This window comes from Eutrigla gurnardus, assembly GCF_963514095.1.
Source record: "Eutrigla gurnardus genome assembly, chromosome: 16".
NCBI classification, from domain to species: Eukaryota; Metazoa; Chordata; class Actinopteri; order Perciformes; family Triglidae; genus Eutrigla; species Eutrigla gurnardus.
In genome coordinates this window covers 18,342,610-18,363,462 of record NC_139927.1, presented here as the reverse complement: position 1 = coordinate 18,363,462, position 20,853 = coordinate 18,342,610, and the positions used below count along the sequence as shown (strand labels likewise).

The 20,853-nt window shown below is 42.1% G+C and overlaps 3 protein-coding genes across 5 annotated transcripts; 2 read left to right on the top strand and 1 right to left on the bottom strand.

The window, feature by feature from the left end:
* The first annotated feature begins 549 nt into the window (after positions 1–549).
* Positions 550–5,312, top strand: LOC311026406 (ribonucleoside-diphosphate reductase subunit M2). Of its 2 annotated transcripts, XM_084029960.1 has the most exons (11): positions 550–565; positions 1,646–1,702; positions 1,962–2,030; positions 2,647–2,787; positions 2,918–3,034; positions 3,195–3,328; positions 3,516–3,610; positions 3,702–3,835; positions 4,010–4,114; positions 4,212–4,325; positions 4,817–5,311. In XM_084029960.1, exons 2-11 carry the CDS (start codon positions 1,679–1,681, stop codon positions 4,967–4,969), a joined length of 1,086 nt encoding a protein of 361 aa, XP_083886086.1. In that variant the 5' UTR covers positions 550–565; positions 1,646–1,678; the 3' UTR covers positions 4,970–5,311. The 2 variants fall into 2 exon arrangements, with proteins under 2 accessions (XP_083886086.1, XP_083886085.1); XM_084029959.1 differs by lacking the exon at positions 550–565 and having other exon boundaries at positions 1,542–1,702; positions 4,817–5,312.
* A 1,160-nt stretch (positions 5,313–6,472) lies between these two features.
* Positions 6,473–12,257, top strand: lgals8a (galectin 8a). Of its 2 annotated transcripts, XM_084029964.1 has the most exons (9): positions 6,473–6,570; positions 8,386–8,474; positions 8,686–8,896; positions 9,010–9,129; positions 9,218–9,289; positions 9,480–9,506; positions 10,341–10,429; positions 10,617–10,785; positions 11,728–12,257. In XM_084029964.1, exons 1-9 carry the CDS (start codon positions 6,532–6,534, stop codon positions 11,875–11,877), a joined length of 966 nt encoding a protein of 321 aa, XP_083886090.1. In that variant the 5' UTR covers positions 6,473–6,531; the 3' UTR covers positions 11,878–12,257. The 2 variants fall into 2 exon arrangements, with proteins under 2 accessions (XP_083886090.1, XP_083886091.1); XM_084029965.1 differs by lacking the exon at positions 9,218–9,289.
* A 2,092-nt stretch (positions 12,258–14,349) lies between these two features.
* On the bottom strand, positions 14,350–18,098 carry LOC311026407 (ribonucleoside-diphosphate reductase subunit M2-like). The gene is made up of 10 exons (XM_084029961.1): positions 17,898–18,098; positions 17,570–17,638; positions 16,812–16,952; positions 16,564–16,680; positions 16,270–16,403; positions 16,048–16,142; positions 15,823–15,956; positions 15,544–15,648; positions 15,333–15,446; positions 14,350–14,843 (listed from the first exon to the last, which is right to left on the bottom strand). Exons 1-10 carry the CDS (start codon positions 17,985–17,987, stop codon positions 14,691–14,693), a joined length of 1,152 nt encoding a protein of 383 aa, XP_083886087.1. The 5' UTR covers positions 17,988–18,098; the 3' UTR covers positions 14,350–14,690.
* Between the last annotated feature and the right edge of the window lie 2,755 nt (positions 18,099–20,853).

The window sequence follows — 20,853 nt, the reverse complement described above, 5'->3', positions numbered from 1 at the left end:
CAATTCTTGAAAGGAGAATGTACTGGAGGAAGAGAGGATTATAGTATTAACACTACTTGTTGCCTAAATAAACATTTGCAAGAAGTGGTAAATAACTAGGTACATTTACTCAATTACAATTTTGAGGTACTTTTACTGCTACAAAATACTTCTATTTCAATCAATTTTAGAGTGAAATATTGTACTTTTTACTCCTCTACATGTATAAATGCAGTTACATACTCATCCTATATTATTTTATATATTACATTTAACTTAAACTTTAACTTGACTGGGTATTTTTATTCTGTTGTATTTGCTGCTGTTTTTGTAAAACATCCCAGGTTCTGCAGGTGTTCATCCCAGTCGCGAGGGGGCGTGTCTGACTGTGACGTGCGTTTACTAGCTCGGTCGTTGGCTTTCCAAGCAGCCAATCAGAGCTCTCGCTTCGGCAGCAACCTGGAAGTAGTTTCCTGTGTCGGCTTCGCCTGCAGAGAGGAGGAGATCTCCTAATAGAAACATCTTGTTTAGACGTTAAATCAAGTTAAGCTGTTGTTTCGCGACCTGGAACCCAAACAGATGGAAGGTACAACACGTTCAGTTGAAAGGGGCAGAAGTACACGATAATTATGTCGTAAAATTGGTGTCTAATTGTGTCAAAGGGACGGGAAAGTTACCGGGATGTGTTCCCTTGTTGTCTGACATTTTGGCATTTTTTGTCTAAAACAGTTAACTGTCCGTTTAGTTACGATATGCGAACATACGAACGTCACTTCTGAATGTAGAGTTATAGTTAAACGTGGACTGTAAATTCATGGTTTGGGCGCAAAATTGTAGTGACAACGCCTTTATTACAGCAAAAAAAATTGGCGCCAGCGGGAAACAAACCAAACTAGTTTAACGCTATAACAGCCACACATGTATTATGACACTTTATTTAAGAGTAAGATATAAGCAGATTGAGAACATACACGTTAAAATACTGACGTTAGAACTAATCGATTTAAAAAATGAATACATTCCAGAGACCGATTTAGTCACACTTTGTCCAGTTTGTGGGAATATAAACAGACTAATTAAATATGTGCCACTTGTATTTCATGAAAGTGTAAGTCATCTAGAGTCATTTATGCGAATTCCACGAGCTAAATACATAATACGATGAGGAGTTTTACTTTTTGAGATTCGAAAATCACTTTAACACTATTTAAGAATTGTGTAAAGTATTGTCTTTATTTTGAAAAATAAATATAAATGTTAGCTTTTGTCAAATCAGAAATGTTACCTAAATGCTGATTTGAAACGTTTTGTAACATCGGTTTCGGGCAGTTTTGTAACCCGGCACAAACAAAGCTTTTGAATTTCCCGGTTGGTCGGGCGGCACGTGAGCGCGGCTAACCAGCTGATTGGCTCCGTTGGAGCGTCAGTTTAAAGAGCCAGCACGAGCTGCGTTTCTATTGGGCAGCTGCATTCTAGCGCCAAGATTTCAATAAAAAGAGCGAACGGACAACAGACGCCGCTTCAGTCTCTCTGCTCTGCTTCTGTGTGTCAGCTGTTCCCTAGTTTAGAGTTGTTTATACGACTTTTTAATCTCTTAACTTATCTTTTATTTATCTCTCCGTCTGAAATCAAAATGCTTTCTCCTCGCGCTCCTCTTTCTGTGAAGAATGAGAACTCCGTCAGCAGTCAGCTCAACAACATGTCGCTGGACAAAGAAAACACGGTGAGAACAAAGAATATAAGTATATAACTAAACTGTGTTGCATGTGTTGTTGAAACGTGTTTAAACGTTCAGCTGTCCGTCTGAGTCACGATGACAGAGTCGTGAAGAGGTTCAACCTCACGGCAGCCATTTTCTCACCGCTTCGTCCTGCTGGACTTGTATTTAATGTGTATTTCGGTCCGCTGTGGTCAAATCAAAGTATGAATTCAGCGTCAACGTGTTTCTGTTCACTGAGGACTTCTTGTCGTTTGTCTTCCAGCCTCCGAGTCTGAGCTCGACCCGCATCTTGGCGTCTAAAACCGCGCGTAAAATCTTCGACGATGCTGCGGTGAGTGAGTCCAGATCTGCGGAAAGCTTCATGTTTTCATCTCCGTTCAGACACATTATCTACATTGTTATTAAAGTCCATGGATGTTAGTTTCTCTCTCTTATTGTGGTGATGTGGCGCCTAAAATGTTGGTTCTGGCGCCAAACATGGACGATGTTTGTCAGCTGTTCCTGTCGGTGACCACGAGACTAGAGTTTACTGTTTTAGCTCTCTACATGTTTGGGGTGGGATATTATATTCTCTGCTACAAATGTGTGCAGTTCTTTTTACTACAACAATATTGTACATGTTTTGTGTATGAATGTGTGGTTGATCCATAACAGTGACTTCATTAAACAATACATTTATTTGGTTGAATAATTTAATCTTTTACATAATCTGGATGATCATGATCTCCTTTAGACAAAGCCCAGCACAATTATTTATTATTGTATAATTAATATATGTAACAATAGTTTTTCTGATGCCATTGCTTTATAAAAAAAAAATCTTCAGTTAAGAAGTTTGAATCTATTAAAATGAAACCTGCTAACTGCAGCATTAAACCTGCGAGGGCAGCTGTAAAATGTGTTTCTTGTATGTTTTGAGGTTGACCTTCTTGTGTTTTCTCTCTCAGTCCGAAGTGAAGAAGAGCAGCGAGGAAGAGGAGCCGCTGCTGAAGGAAAACCCTCATCGCTTCGTCATCTTCCCCATCCAGTACCACGACATCTGGCAGATGTACAAGAAGGCCGAGGCCTCTTTCTGGACCGCAGAGGAGGTACACATGGACGCCATGTCTTAGTAGAGCACCGTTAGATCTGCTCTGATCTCCATCACATCCAGTCAGAGCCGCCAGGTGTTGGATGATGTCATACTAATTCACTAACGGACTTCCTGTGGTTGTTCAGGTGGATCTGTCCAAGGACCTGCAGCACTGGGATTCTCTGAAGGACGAGGAGAGGTACTTCATCTCTCACGTGTTGGCTTTCTTCGCTGCCAGCGACGGCATCGTCAACGAGAATCTGGTGAGCAGTCTGTTGTTTATCTTCTTCAAGGCAACATGTTAAATGATTTAAGGCCGATTGTCAAACTGCCACGTCCTGCTCTCTGATCAATGATTCTGGGGTTGATACATGAACTGATTGTTGCAGCTCCTAATGACTGTTTCCTCATGTTGTCCACCAGGTGGAGCGCTTCACACAGGAAGTGCAAGTGACAGAAGCAAGGTGTTTCTATGGTTTCCAGATCGCCATGGAGAATATCCACTCAGAGATGTACAGCCTCCTCATCAACACCTACATCAAGGCACCCAAAGAGAGGTGAGCTGCTGCCATGAGATCTCTGAATAATCACCTGGCCTCTGCTGGTCTGTACTGGACTCTGCTGGTCCGTACTGGACTCTGCTGGTCCGTACTGGCCTCTGCTGGTCCGTACTGGACTCTGCTGGTCCGTACTGGACTCTGCTGGTCCCTACTGGTGTCTGACGCTGTGTTCAATGACCCACAGAGAATACTTGTTCAACGCCATCGAGACTCTGCCATGTGTGAAGAAGAAGGCCGACTGGGCCATCAACTGGATCGGCAACAAGAACGCCAACTTCGGTAAGACCTGCTCACTGTGACGCTCCTGATCCTGGTGCTGATCAGCTCTAGTATTGATCAGGTATTGATCATAACTCTGTGGTTCCTCCAGGTGAGCGCGTGGTGGCCTTTGCCGCAGTGGAGGGAATCTTCTTCTCTGGTTCCTTCGCTGCGATCTTCTGGCTGAAGAAGAGAGGCCTGATGCCTGGCCTGACCTTCTCCAACGAGCTGATCAGCAGAGACGAGGTGAATATTGATTATCGATCAAAGTAAAGCCTTGTTATTGATGATGGCTGGTCAATAGACCCGTATCAAGATCAGTGATTAATGGTTGTTACTGGTTTCACTGTGTCCTGACTGGATAGTGTTGCTGGTTTCACTGTGTCCTGACTGGTTTGTGTTACTGGTCTGTGTTTTCAGGGTCTCCACTGTGACTTTGCCTGTCTGATGTTCAAGCACCTTGTGAACAAACCGTCGGCAGAAACCGTCACCAAGATCATCGAGAACGCTGTTGAGATCGAGCAGGTCAGTCAACACATTCAGACCCTCCATGTTTTGTTTCTCCTTCAGTCGGTTGCTGGTTGAACTGGTCTTGATGGTGTGTTGCTGGTTTTATTCCCAGGAGTTCCTGACAGACGCTCTGCCAGTGAAGCTGATCGGAATGAACTGTGAACTGATGAAGCAGTACATCCAGTTTGTAGCCGACAGACTGATGCTGGAGCTCGGCTTCACAAAGGTAAGCACCTCCCAACAAAACCACAGCTCCCAGTAGGGCGGGGGACCAATGTGAAGCTCAACATATCTGTGCATTATGAAGGGGATTTATTGAGGAGAATAAATGGGTCCCCTATCACACTTCCATTCCAGGGTGGTGGACACCACTGATTATCAGAATTTATTTGTTGGCAAACGTACATTTACTCATTTCTACGTAGGTGACTGTTTAGTGTGGATGTCACACTGTTTATCAATGACATGGTTCAGGTCTGTGGTGATGAGAAGCGCAGGGGTACGGACCTCAGCCAATGATGGGGGCTGAGTGCTGCTGCAGACGTTCTGATTGGAGGACGTGTGGTTCACTGACGGAACGGCAGCAGCACGAAACAGACGCTTGTCTGAACAGACTGTAGCATACCTGAACTAGTGCAGCGCACCAGTAGTGGTGTCTGATGTTCCTCTGCCGTGTCTTCAGTATATAAACTGACATGGGTTCTGTGTTGTCTACAGATCTACCGGGTGGAGAACCCCTTCGACTTCATGGAGAACATCTCTCTGGAGGGAAAGACCAACTTCTTTGAGAAGCGCGTGGGCGAGTACCAGAGGATGGGTGTGATGTCGGGCGCCACAGACAACACCTTCAGGCTGGACGCTGACTTCTGAGGACCGAGGTGCAGCGAGCCACACAATCGCACACTTCAGAAAGTTCTCTTTGAGTCTTGGAACTACATGTACAGAACTGTTATCGGGGCACTGCAGCCCGGGGATCTGCATAACATGGTTTAATATCTGGATACTGCTGGTTAAAATATTTATACACATAAACTAAGAGTTAAACTCAGCAGATAACCTGGTGGAGCCTGGATCAGAATCCTGGTCTTTTTAGATTATTTTATTTTAGTTTTTATAAAACCTGCTATATTAGTATGTTTTTATATGGACCTAATGGGTTTTAGTTTATTTTGTCTCATTTGTACAGTGTGTTTTTTTGTAATAAAGGCAAATATACTGTATGAAAAGGCCTCGGTTCTGTTCATTACTGCTTGTTTCAGTTTTTTAAGCCTTTTTGTTTCGTCCAACATAAACTCTGGAGCTGGTGTGATTATAATATGTGATTACCTCCGACAGAGCTCTGCTAACTGGTTTTCTGTCTTCATGCAATGCTGAGCTAACTGGCTGTAGCTTCTTATTCAGCATAAAGATGTCAACTCAACAAGGAGACTGTCTCACTAAACTCATCTACAGCTAAAACATGACCGGTTTTGTTAAAAGTAATTGACCTCCAACCTATAAATTCCTTTTTTCTAAGGTGATGTCTTCAAATGTATTAAAATGTGAGGGAACTGATGACATTAAAATGATTTGAAAACCATTGATGAAATGGTTTCAAAACTAGGCTGTTGGTGTGTTAAGTCATGCACAATTGTTGGTGCTTGGAATCTTAGATCTCATGCCCTCCAACAATGCTAATTGAATGTGTATAAAAAGAAAATCATGTAAGTTAATATGTAAGGATAAATATAACCTATATCAAATCATTTTGATTTGTGGCAGACAGTAACTGTAGAGTAAAAACAAATGTATATGTATAATGAGAAGTAATATATGCATGTTTGCAGGTGTCTAAAATGGTATGTAAAAGTACTGGAAGCTAAATTGCAGGTATTGTAAAGAATAATGGCTAGATCTTGTAGTGACAAAATTAAAATAGAATGCTGAGAGTGCTACCACAGACAAATTATAAACAAATTAAACTTAAATTTATTAATACTTAAATACATATGAATTAGTCCGTTGTACCTGGGTAAAATGGCAATATTTCTTTCTATTAATTTTAAAAACAAAAACTTAGTTATTGGAATAGTGGTGTCGTCCACTAAATGAAGTCGGGTGATTTAGTTTGAATAAGAGTCATAAGACTTGAATTGTCCTCTTCTCAAACCTGCAGTTTGAGGAGAGGACTCCTACGTCATCACGCTCATTATATTATTCAACTTAATGGAAAGTACTCGAACACAAAAAAACGACCGGCCCTGTCAATGTTGTAACAGCATTATTTGGATAAAAGAAAACATCTTGTTATCCTGTATTTTGGACTGACAGTGGTTTTGTATCTGACGCATCGGTGTCATCCTTGTAACCGCATGAACCGTGGTGACGTCAAATGAGACTAATGAGGAAGTAAACAACGTTCAAACCAGCTTCACCAGAGTTTCTGCGACATCATGTCGCTTTCAAACCCGAGACAGACGTTTTTGAACCCGGTAAGATTTCCTCTGGATTTATTTGATACCCAAATTTGTGATCCACTAATTTTAATTTTCCTCAGTATCGTTCATTTGACGTCTTATTGAGGATTTGTTAGTTAGCAGACTAGCTAGCATCTGAGCTAGGTGCTAACTGTATATTCGTTTGTAACAGCTGTTCAAAGTAATTCATCTTTAATTCGTGCGTCGTTTACAGCATGTTTAAAACGCGTAGTAAACTGAAGAAGTGTATTAAATTAAATTGTGTCGCTGAAAGTTTCGTTTCAGACTGCTTCCGCCCAGTGACGTTACATGAGACTGCGTTTACTCTTTATTTAATTTGCTTGTGTGACCGGTTGTGTGTGTTTCATGAACGCCATATTAAAAAGTGCCTCCTTGTTTGTTACTCGACGTGGGTTGATAAGCATTTGAAGACAACATGAAATACTAAAACAGACTGTCCAATGGCGTTATGGAGACGGGGAAGTGACCCCGCCGACGGTGAGGTGGTAAACTGAAGACATTGTAGACACATTTCATTTCACATAAAATCATACAGTACTTATAGGTCCTCTCATTCCTTCCTGGGACAAACCGTGATGTCATCCATGTAGAGGAGGTGGCTGATCACTCCTCTTAGGAACCGGTATCCTCAAACACGTGATGGTCTGGCTGAGGTCTATGTGGAATGGACTTTATTTGTCACTATACAAGTACATACAGTGATGCAGCAGCAGGGACCCAGAACAGCAGCAGGGACCCTTGATGTATGCAGCACTCCATATTAACGTGTGTGATTGGCTTTGAGTTGGCCTCTGGAGTCGTCTTCCACAGCCCATCGAGTTCTGGATGAAGCATTCAGTGTCCATGTGTGGCATCGAGTCAGGCTTTCTTGTAATCAATCCAGGTCATCTGATCTTACAGTCTCCAGGGACTGCTTTGGTAACCAGTAGCTGGCGTTACTACCAACTCCTCTCTGCGCCCTGCTCATGTTTTTCTCCATGTACCCACTCAGCTTAGATGAGAGGCCTGCCAGGAACTTCCATGATGTCCAGATGCAGGTTATTGGCCGGTAGTTCACGATCAGGACTCCAGCCACTTTGGGTGGGTCCCATCCATCAGCAGCTGGTTAATGTGCAGGCAGGCGTTCATGGAGTGCAGTGAGTTTCTTTATTGTGTAGATAAAGCAGGGTGTCCAGCTCTTCTGACACTCTTTCTGGGATGTCTGCCATCATGATTGTTACTGGCTCTTGTTCTGGGAGGTTGCTGTGGTCTGCTCTCAGATCCACTAGCCACTGATCACTGGTGTTATCTGTTGCCCCCTTCAACCATAGGTTTCTCCAGTATAGTTCAGTCTCAGCCCTTGGTGGGTCTGTTGCCACTGGGAGTACACTTTGGATGGTTGTGTGGAGAACATCCTGTATTCTCCTCACTTCTACTTATCTAGTGTACCTCTTCAGGTGGGTAGCCAGAGCTGTGAGTCTTGGTCTCCAATGATTCTGGTGTGGAGAGTTTGGTCTACTTCCTGGTAGTTCTTTCCTTACCACCTTTCTGTAGCTCTGATAGCTTACTTCTCTTTGTGTAGCCTTGATCTTGGCCTCCAGCCTCATTCTCCATAGGGGATACTGATCCTTATGGCTTATGCTGTTCATCTTTTAGCCACTGGTCTCAGTAATAATACCAGAAGGAATAGTATGTAGTACTGCGGCTATGTATATGTATGTGTGTGTGTGTGTATATATATATATATATATATATATTTCTTGTGAGATGTTTTGTATCATGAATGTCACTGACTCCCCCCCCCCCCCCCCCCCCCCCCCCCCCCACAAGGCGATTCCCTTTGCTGGGACGATCCTGGGCGGTTTGCTGCCCGGGGAAATGGTTCTCATTCAGGGCTCAGTTCCACCGGATGCCGACAGGTCAGGAATCACAAAATACATACAGTAGAAAAAAATCTTTGCTTACAACATACATATAAAATGACAGGTGATTTTTATTTATCTACTTGTGTCCAAGCCAAAGTCTGAAATGATACGTAGAAGCATCAACAAAAAAAAAATATTGATTTTACTGTTTGCACTTTTTTGACTGAGCCAGGTGAAAGACTCACATGTGGTCCCTTTGCTGCAGGTTCCAGGTCGACTTCACCTGTGGCAGCAGCGTGAACCCGAGAGCCGACGTGGCGTTTCACTTCAACCCGAGGTTCAAGAAGTCGCCGTGTATCGTCTGCAACTCGCTGCAGAAAGAGCGCTGGGGCCGAGAGGAGATCCTGTACCTGAATCCTTTCACCGCAGACGAGACGTTCGAGCTCGTTGTCCTCATCCTGAAAGACACGTTTAAGGTAAAGGATGAGCTGTGATGGACAGGATTTAATACCAACATGACTTGTAATGGACTATGTTTAGGCAGTGGCACTGATAACTGTGGTGAGTAAAGTGTGTGAGTATGCTGCAGGTGGCGGTGAACGGAGGTCATGTGTTGGAGTACAAACACAGAGTGGAGCTGGAGAGAGTCGACACTCTGTCCATATCTGGAAAAGTCCTCGTTCAAGCCGTTGGCATTCTCCCGACCTCTGTGAGTCTCTTCAAAACAACGTTTTTATCTTTATGTGGTGAAACTGGTGATGAAGATGAATGTAATATTTTGTTGTTGTTGATTTTAGAGTGAAGTTTCTCCTGCAGTCAGTCTGACCAATAAGGAACAACCACAGATGAATCACAAACTCCATCAGACAGTTAGTTTTTTCTTACATTAACTCTGGACAGTATTTGTTCATTTTGAAAATGCTTATTTTATTTATATCATATTATCCAAAAGCAGAGGCCCTAATTCAAGCCCTGTGGCACACCACAATTGACATGTGTATGTATTTTTTTTGTTGCCTCCATACATTTTAATAATTGTTTTGTTTGTTCATGTTACAGCCAATAATCTCCTCTTCAGGCAACCTGGTGAGTTTTACTGTTGCATGATGGTTGGTTATGGGAGCCCATGGGGGACTTTATTAAAATGATAAACACTACATTCTTACATAATGTATGTATATAAAGATTTTGAAAATTACATGTCAAATTAAATTCATCATTTGAATTAAAATTTTGCCTTAAATACTGCTTGCATAAATGAAAAATCAGGTTATATTGTTTGTTGCATTTTCATTTTGAAATTTGAATTAATATTTGAATATTGTCCACTGTTCAACAGTATGACTGTGAAAATGAAATTAATTTTATTATGGTAATAGACCGTCTCTACGAATGAAATGAATAAAAGTGGAAATTGGATGCTAATATGGAATTCGATTTTCAAGTTTACATTATCAATTTAGTAGTTTTTTTTTTGACATTTTTGTTTTTGACATTTGTTTTACTATGCTTTACTTTTTTCCATTTCAAATGATCATGAGCTAATTGCAAACTGGAAACGTTTAAATTTGAATTTCTTTATTAAACAAACACAAAAAACAAAATTAGATACATATTAGTAGCAGCTTTATTGTCATATTGAGGGTTGGGCAACCATATAACAGAATTTGAATGGCATTTCCTGAGGTATAAAAACAAGACACCATTCTCATTTTGATTCTCGTATGAAGTCTATAAATGTATAAATGTTCCCATCAAGAACACATTGATATTCAGCCATTGATCCTTTGAGTTGATGAGCGAATGAAAACACGTATTCTGACTGTCTTATCTGCCTTCCTTATTCAGCTGATCTGAGACCAGTTGTTGATGTTTTTGAGTGTCTGATCCGGTTTGTGATGAAATCTGGTTTTCCCTCAGAGTATTCCCTTCAGAGGTGAGCTGGTTAAAGGACTGACTGTTGGACGCTGCATCACTATTAAAGGAGAAACCACTCAGAACGCACTGGGGTAAACACTCTGTGGTTTTTACAGTTTGTTGTCGGCTCATTCATCCTGAACAAAACGTGTCTCTAAGTGGATAAACATTCAAATCAGAAGGTTCATCAGAAAGATCCTGAATATTTTTAGGATGAAAATCATTTGTATTTCTCTGTGTTTTGAACCAGAATCAGAAATATAATTTTCTGTGTTTCAGTTTCGCTGTGAACCTGCGAGTTTCTGGCAGCAACGACATCGCTCTTCATCTTAACCCTCGTCTGAATAAGGAGGTCTTCGTCAGAAACTCCTGCCTGTCTGAGTCCTGGGGCTCCGAAGAGCGAAAGCTGCCCTCCTCCTTCCCCTTCAGTGCAGGACAATACTTTGAGGTAGCACACCACCACCAGACAACCATATACATGTTAAATGAATGACAAAAGCCAGAACTGTAACAGCTGGATGAGGTCAACCATGTTTGGGCTTAAGTTAGTTACTATGTGTGACCTGATCAAAATATTCAAGTTCAAATTCAAATATCTGGAGGCCATTACAAGATTTAGACTGACGGACTGATGGACGTCATTAATCCCAGATTTGGAAATGATGGTGTTACAGCAGCCAGTTATTACAAAACTAAATAAAATACAGAGTTAAACAACTCATTAACACTAGTTATATATCTACAGAATATAAATACACTATACATCTACCATACTACAACAGCTAGCATCTAAAATATAAACAGAATAACTGTGTGCAAAGTGTGCAAATGCTGATTTTTGTTGTTGTTAAATAACATTAAATGAGGTAGAATGATAATAAACGATGTGCACGTTATGGAAGGAGAAGGAGGTTGTGAAGGGCTTTGAAGGTTAGCAGAAGGGTTTTGTATTTGAAACCGGAAGCCAGCTGAGCTGAGTGAGGAGGGGGGTGATGCGGTCCGATGATCTGGTGCGGGTGATGATGTTCTGGCTGGATTGGAGGCGATGGAGGAGTTTGTTTGAAGAGGGCGTGACCACGGCGTGAATAAGGACTTGTGTGTTGTGTTGGGAGAGGGAGGGTGGAGTCCAGAGATGTATGCGATGCGTGTAATATTGCTGATGTGGTCTCAAAGTAGAGTGTACTGTCCAGAATAACGCCATCAACGGATATGGTGAACCTCACGATTATTTCCATTGAGTTTGACAAGATTGATTGACGTCCAGTTGTTGAAAAACTAACTTTAAAAAAATATTTAAATGTACAATTCTCACTAATAAGTACTTATTTTCTCCTGTAAAGCATTTTCATTGGTGTGATATGAATACAGATAATTTGTGTTTCTTCTGCAGATTGTCATCATGTGTGACTCTCAGCAGTTCAGAGTCGCTGTCAACGGGATCCACCAGCTGGACTACAAACACCGGGTCCAGGACCCGAGCCGCATCACCCTGCTGGAGGTGCTGGGAGACGTCGTGCTGCTGGATGTCAAGATCCTCTGAACTATACCTCTGGAGCATGGCTGACCTTATTGAGGTTATGAAATGTACATATTTATAAAAGTTGAATAATTCTTCACGTTGTTTGTAATAACCAAGAACAGTGTCAGATGTAAACGAACACGAAGGTCGAACAAACTGGTATATTTGATAGTTTTACAGGATGGAACATTTTTGAAAGTGTTATCAAGTATTTTTAGCCTTAACACATCTTTAAATGTCCAAACTTTCAATGTGCGAACATGTTTTTTTTTAAAATCTGAGTCCGGACCAAGTTAGCATCCAGAAATAGATGAAACCATTAACTACGCTTCTTTTCAATTGTTTGTCCTTTTCATGCACTCTTGACCAAATTAATAAACTAGTTATGTGAGTCTTTTGGAGACCAGGTGGAGTTCTTGTTCTTTCCTTCATAAATGCACCTAAAAGTATGACTGAAAATACACTATATTGACAAAAGTATTCACTCCCCTCCAAATAATTGAAATCAGGTGTTCCAATCACTTCCATGGCCACAGGTGTATAAAAGCAAGTCCAGTCGTGAAATGTCCTCACTCCTAAATATTCCAGTCAACTGTCAGTGGGATTAGAACAAAGTGGAAGTGATTGGGAACGACAGCAACTCAAGAAGTGGTAGACCACGTAAAATGACGGAGCGGGGTCAGCGGATGCTGAGGCACATAGGTCACAGAGGTCACCAACTTTCTGCAGAGTCAATCACTACAGACCTCCAAACTTCATGTGGCCTTCAGATTAGCTCAAGAACAGTGTAGAGAGCTTCATGGAATGCGTTTCCATGGCGATCAGATGCATCCAAGCCATACATCAGCAAGAGCAATGCAAAGCGTTGGATGCAGTGGTGTAAAGCACGCCGCCACTGGACTCTAGAGCAGTGGAGACGTTCTCTGGAGGGACCAATCACGCTTCTCCATCTGGCAATCTGATGGACGAGTCTGGGTTTGGCGGTTGCCAGGACAACGGTATTTGTCTGACTGCATCGTGCCATGTGTAAAGTTTGGTGGAGGGGGATTATGGTGTGGGTTGTTCTTCAGGAGCTGGGCTTGGCCCCTTAGTTCCAGTGAAAGGAACTCTGAATGCTTCAGCATACCAAGAGATGTTGGACAATTCCATGCTCCCAACTTTGTGGAACAGTTTGGGGACGGCCCCTTCCTGTTCAACATGACTGCACCAGTGCACAAAGCAAGGTCCATAAAGACATGGATGAGAGAGTTTGGTGTGGATGAACTTGACTGGTCTGCACAGAATCCTGACCTCAACCCAATAGAACACCTTTGGGATGAATTAGAGTGGAGACTGAGAGCCAGGCCTTCCCTCCAACATCAGTGTGTGACCTCACAAATACACTTCTGGAAGAATGGTCAAAAAGTCCCATAAACACAGTCCTAAACCTTGAAGAAAAGCTTTCCAGAAGAGTTGAAGCTGTTATAGCTGCAAAGGGTGGACCGACGTCATATTAAACCCTATGGATTAAGATAAGACGTCACTTAAGTTCATATGCGAGTCAAGGCAGGTGAGTGAATACTTTTAGCAATATGTTTCTACGAAACTATATATGAAACAAATTTTGTGGCATTTTTATGGCAATACTAATCACTATACCAGCTTGGCTGACTGGACAACAAAGTTTTGATATTAATGACGTACTATACTCTGACTAGCATTTTTTATAATATACTATGACATATTACTGTGAGTTTTAATGACAGACTACTATGAACTTTGAAAAAAAAAATGGATGGCAAAATGTCCAAGATTTGATGTAAAAAAAAAATCTCAGAAAATTCAGTGGTGCATAATGTTGAGTATGCAATGTTGAAAACAGTTGAGTTTGTTACGATGACCCCTCCAATCCAGTAGGGGTCAGTGTTCCCTTTCCTCTCTCTTGCAGGACTAACAGCTGAACTACACATGAGCCTGATGAAGTGGATAAACCACAGGAACATGAACCTCCTACTCTGTTTGGGTTCAGACTCACATCCACACGTGTAGATCACCTATTAATCAATTTCTGTTTGGTTTATTTGTGAAGTAAATGTTCTTCTCACTGTCTTTTTGCTGCAGCAACAGTCAGAATGAAGTCAGTGTTGCATGTTGGGGAAAAGAGTTTTAAAACGATCTAAATTTAAAAGTATACTATGACAGCTTTTGAAATATACCATGCTGAAAAGTCAATATATTGTGACAAAGTTTTGGGAACAAAAAATAATATTAAGGACCATCAAATTATAATGAATGTCAAAGTTAATACATTAAAAAAAAAAAAGTTGACATTCAGGAAAACCCCAAATTGTTCCATGTAGACTTTTGCATGTGTTTAAGGGGGACAAAATATTCAGTTTCTGGTCTCGACAAACATTAACCTGCACTAAACTACTCCTACTGAGATCATCACAGTATAACAGTAGCAGTCAAACTTCAGGGAGATCAATTTAGGAAGTAGAAGTAATCCATGTGGGAGGTAGTACTTTTATTGCAAAAAACACCCTGTACATATTTAACAAAGTATCTACACATGCCAATAAGCTAAAAGTACATATGTACAGAAAAGTTTACAATAGATAATGCAGGTAAAATATTTACAAGACAGTAGCACTCGGTGTTAATCACGAATGGGTTGCATCATAAAAAAAAAAGTCCATGTATTCGGCAAACAACCAACCTGCCTAACAACCAACCCCAGCATGGATTAAAGGCAGAGTACCCGTCCTTCATGGGGTTATGTACACGTGACGGGGTTGGGCGGCCTCCTGCGACTGCTAAAGTGTGTGATTGTGTGGCTCGCTGCACCTCGGTCCTCAGAAGTCAGCGTCCAGCCTGAAGGTGTTGTCTGTGGCGCCCGACATCACACCCATCCTCTGGTACTCGCCCACACGCTTCTCAAAGAAGTTGGTCTTTCCCTCCAGAGAGATGTTCTCCATGAAGTCGAAGGGGTTCTCCACCCGGTAGATCTGTAGACAACACAGAACCCATGTCAGTTTATATTCTGAAGACACGGCAGAGGAACATCAGACACCACTACTGGTGCGCTGCACTAGTTCAGGTATGCTACAGTCTGTTCAGACAAGCGTCTGTTTCGTGCTGCTGCCGTTCCGTCAGTGAACCACTCGTCCTCCAATCAGAACGTCTGCAGCAGCACTCAGCCCCCATCATTGGCTGAGGTCCGTACCCCTGCGCTTCTCATCACCACAGACCTGAACCATGTCATTGATAAACAGTGACATCCACACTAAACAGTCGCCTACGTAGAAATGAGGAAATGAACGTTTGCCAACAAATAAATTCTGACAATCAGTGGTGTCCACCACCCTGGAATGGAAGTGTGATAGGGGACCCATTTATTCTCCCCAATAAATCCCCTTCATAATGCACAGATATGTTGAGCTTCACATTGGTCCCCCGCCCTACTGGGAGCTGTGGTTTTGTTGGGAGGTGCTTACCTTTGTGAAGCCGAGCTCCAGCATCAGTCTGTCGGCTACAAACTGGATGTACTGCTTCATCAGTTCACAGTTCATTCCGATCAGCTTCACTGGCAGAGCGTCTGTCAGGAACTCCTGGGAATAAAACCAGCAACACACCATCAAGACCAGTTCAACCAGCAACCGACTGAAGGAGAAACAAAACATGGAGGGTCTGAATGTGTTGACTGACCTGCTCGATCTCAACAGCGTTCTCGATGATCTTGGTGACGGTTTCTGCCGACGGTTTGTTCACAAGGTGCTTGAACATCAGACAGGCAAAGTCACAGTGGAGACCCTGAAAACACAGACCAGTAACACAAACCAGTCAGGACACAGTGAAACCAGCAACACTATCCAGTCAGGACACAGTGAAACCAGTAACAACCATTAATCACTGATCTTGATACGGGTCTATTGACCAGCCATCATCAATAACAAGGCTTTACTTTGATCGATAATCAATATTCACCTCGTCTCTACTGATCAGCTCGTTGGAGAAGGTCAGGCCAGGCATCAGGCCTCTCTTCTTCAGCCAGAAGATCGCAGCGAAGGAACCAGAGAAGAAGATTCCCTCCACGGCGGCAAAGGCCACCACGCGTTCACCTGGAGGAACCACAGAGTTATGATCAATACCTGATCAATACTAGAGCTGATCAGCACCAGGATCAGGAGCGTCACAGTGAGCAGGTCTTACCGAAGTTGGCGTTCTTGTTGCCGATCCAGTTGATGGCCCAGTCGGCCTTCTTCTTCACACATGGCAGAGTCTCGATGGCGTTGAACAAGTATTCTCTGTGGGTCATTGAACACAGCGTCAGACACCAGTAGGGACCAGCAGAGTCCAGTACGGACCAGCAGAGGCCAGTACGGACCAGCAGAGGCCAGGTGATTATTCAGAGATCTCATGGCAGCAGCTCACCTCTCTTTGGGTGCCTTGATGTAGGTGTTGATGAGGAGGCTGTACATCTCTGAGTGGATATTCTCCATGGCGATCTGGAAACCATAGAAACACCTTGCTTCTGTCACTTGCACTTCCTGTGTGAAGCGCTCCACCTGGTGGACAACATGAGGAAACAGTCATTAGGAGCTGCAACAATGAATTCATGTATCAACCCCAGAATCATTGATCAGAGAGCAGGACGTGGCAGTTTGACAATCGGCCTTAAATCATTTAACATGTTGCCTTGAAGAAGATAAACAACAGACTGCTCACCAGATTCTCGTTGACGATGCCGTCGCTGGCAGCGAAGAAAGCCAACACGTGAGAGATGAAGTACCTCTCCTCGTCCTTCAGAGAATCCCAGTGCTGCAGGTCCTTGGACAGATCCACCTGAACAACCACAGGAAGTCCGTTAGTGAATTAGTATGACATCATCCAACACCTGGTGGCTCTGACTGGATGTGATGGAGATCAGAGCAGATCTAAACGGTGCTCTACTAAGACATGGCGTCCATGTGTACCTCCTCTGCAGTCCAGAAAGAGGCCTCGGCCTTCTTGTACATCTGCCAGATGTCGTGGTATTGGATGGGGAAGATGACGAAGCGATGAGGGTTTTCCTTCAGCAGCGGCTCCTCTTCCTCTCTGCTCTTCTTCACTTCGGACTGAGAGAGAAAACACAAGAAGGTCAACCTCAAAACATACAAGAAACACATTTTACAGCTAGCCTCGAAGGTTTAATGCTGCAGTTAGCAGGTTTCATTTTAATAGATTCAAACTTCTTAACTGAAGATTTTTTTTATAAAACAATGGCATCAGAAAAACAATTGTTACATATATTAATGTTATAAAATAATAAATACTTGTGCTGGGCTTTGTCTAAAGGAGATCATGATCATCCAGATTATGTAAAAGATTAAATTATTCAACCAAATAAATGTATTGTTTAAAGAAGTCACTGTTATGGATCAACCACACATTCATACACAAAACATGTACAATATTGTTGTAGTAAAAAAAGAACGGCACACATTTGTAGCAGAGAATATAATATCCCATCCCAAACACGCAGAGAGCTAAAACAGTAAACTAGTCTCGTGGTCACCGACAGGAACAGCTGACAAACATCGTCCATGTTTGGCGCCAGAACCAACATTTTAGGCGCCACATCACCACAATAAGAGAGAGAAACTAACATCCATGGACTTTAATAACAATGTAGATAATGTGTCTGAACGGAGATGAAAACCATGAAGCTTTCCACAGATCTGGACTCACTCACCGCAGCATCGTCGAAGATTTTACGCGCGGTTTTAGACGCCAAGATGCGGGTCGAGCTCAGACTCGGAGGCTGGAAGACAAACGACAAGAAGTCCTCAGTGAACAGAAACACGTTGACGCTGAATTCATACTTTGATTTGACCACAGCGGACCGAAATACACATTAAATACAAGTCCAGCAGGACGAAGCGGTGAGAAAATGGCTGCCGTGAGGTTGAACCTCTTCACGACTCTGTCGTCGTGACTCAGACGGACAGCTGAACGTTTAAACACGTTTCAACAACACATGCAACACAGTTTAGTTATATACTTATATTCTTTGTTCTCACCGTGTTTTCTTTGTCCAGCGACATGTTGTTGAGCTGACTGCTGACGGAGTTCTCATTCTTCACAGAAAGAGGAGCGCGAGGAGAAAGCATTTTGATTTCAGACGGAGAGATAAATAAAAGATAAGTTAAAAGATTAAAAAGTCGTATAAACAACTCTAAACTAGCGAACAGCTGACACACAGAAGCAGAGGAGAGAGACTGAAGCGGCGTCTGTTGTCCGTTCGCTCTTTTTATTGAAATCTTGGCGCTAGAATGCAGCTGCCCAATAGAAACGCAGCTCGTGCTGGCTCTTTAAACTGACGCTCCAACGGAGCCAATCAGCTGGTTAGCCGCGCTCACGTGCCGCCCGACCAACAGGGAAATTAAAAAGCTTTGTTTGTGCCGGGTTACAAAACTGCCCGAAACCGATGTTACAAAACGTTTCAAATCAGCATTTAGGTAACAAAGACAAACAAAGAAGTAAAAGTGTTTTACTTCCGTAAAATTACTCTTCCCTAGTGTCATGTTTACATTTACATTTAGATCATTTAGTAGACATTTTTGTCCAAAGCGACTTACAATAAGTACATTTGTCAATGGGGGGTTAGTGGGTCATGTGAGGTGAAGTCTCATGTATACACAAGTGTGGTAGGCCTATAAACTCTCTTGATTATATCCACTTAAACTGGACCCACTATGTGTTCATTTGAAACTAATATATATATATATATATATATATATATATATATATATATATATATATAGCTTTTTTTAAACATTTTGACACCAGTCTGACATTTTTGTTTCAGGCATTATCTGTATAAAACAAAAAAATGTACATGCTACATGTTATTAAATGTTGTGTGTATGTGTCTCCGATCTAATTCATCCCAAAGGTGTTTTATCGGGTTGAGGTCAGGAAAACTCTCTCCTCCATGTCTTTATGGACCTTGCTTTGTGCACTGGTGCACAGTCATGTTGGAACAGGAAGGGGCCGTCCCCAAACTGTTCCACAAAGTTGGGAGCATGGAATTGTCCAACATCTCTTGGTAGAAGTTGGGAGGTCTGTAGTGATTGACTCTGCAGAAAGTTGGTGACCTATGCACACTATGTGCCTCAGCATCCGCTGACCCCGCTCCGTCATTTTACGTGGTCTACCACTTCTTGTCTGAGTTGCTGTCGTTCTCAATCACTTCCATGTTGTTATAATCCCACTGACAGTTGACTGTGGAATATTTAGGAGTGAGGACATTTCACGACTGGACTTGTTGCACAGGTGGCATCCTATCACAGTACCACGCTGGAACTCACTGAGCTCCTGAGAGCGAGCCATTCTTTCACAAATGTTTGTAGAAACAGTCTGCATGCCTAGGTGCTGCTTTTATACACCTGTGGCCATGGAAGTGATTGAACACCTGATTAGATTATTTGTTGGAGAGTGAAGAGTTTGGCAATATAACACACACACACACACACACACACACACACACACACACACACACACACACACACACACACACACACACACACACACATACCGTGGTGCAGTACCGCTTCCTGCCAGATGATGTCCTTGTTTCTCTGGTTGTCGGCTTCTCCATCAGACTTATTTTTTTATTTATATATTTTTAGTTTTTCATTCTTTTTCTTTGGCTTCTTCTGAATATCGGTCAGTAAGGCAAATGGGCGGGTACGCCATCAGCCAATGACGCGCCCTTTCTCACGTTCCCGGCACAACGTCGTCCTCTGTCATTGGTCACACCCCCTGAGCGCTGGTTCCGGATTGGATGGTCGCTGTTACCGGGTGGTGTGGGTAGAGAGAGGGAGAGAGGGGTCGGAGCTCTGCTTGTGTAACACAACACGTAACAGCGCTGCTGTCGTCGAGCAGAAACTTCACATAGAATGTGTTTATATAAAGAAAGAGCGAATTCAACTCGTTATCAGAGTCCTCCTGCCTTTTCGTGGTCACGTACACGGCTGACCTACATTCAACGACGGACGTCGCACCAGCGGAAGTGAGCAGGAGCATCAGGAGTTTTTTTGTGAATGGAAGTGACTTTTTAATCCGACGGTCATAAATTACATGATACATTTACACTGTGATCTAATACATTGTCTGGTCTTTTACAATAAAGTCAGAATTATTATTATCAATAAAATAATGAATGAAGAATACCTCTTTCAAGCTGTTATCGTAGTAGTAGGCTGAGATGTTTTAGCTTTTTATACACCATGGTAGTTAAATCTATACACTCATCATATGACAGGCCTATATGCTCTTGTAACATTTGTACATCTTGATGTAAATCTCAGTTATAAATCAAATTAAAGTAGGTCAATAAAACGTACAATAATTCTGAGATGTAGTGAAGTAGAAGTATTACAAAAAAAACTTAATACTGTACTTGAGTAATAAGTTACTTTCCACAACTTGCTATATAGTGAGGTATTTAGTATATAATACCTGTGAATAAGATGGACAAAATAGTTGTACACTTTGCAGGTTAATGTAGATTGAGGTGTGTATTACTGCTAACACACGTTAGTCACTTAGCTGTAGAGGTTTATTTTACTCCTGTATCTTCACTGCTAACAGAATCCCTGACTTTGTCAGAGAAAAATTTAATTAGCTACGGTTAGCCTAGTGATGATGCTAATCCCCCCTCTGTTGCAACTGGGGAATTTATTCAAAATGCACCTAAAAATAGAAATACATGTAGTTTGATGAGATGCAGCGAGAAAGAACAAACTACAATTTTTTTTTTCATGGTACATTTTTATTATAAAAGCCATATTCTTCACCATCGCTTACAGGCAAATGTTCAGAAATGGAATTATTCCGATATAAGCCGTTATTATTAAGAATAACATTTAATAACGAGGTATTTTCTTACTGGCTACACTATTTGCCAAATCAGGCTATCAAAAAACAGCACTTTTTCCTCAACAAATGTTTATTAAATAATAATTATAATAT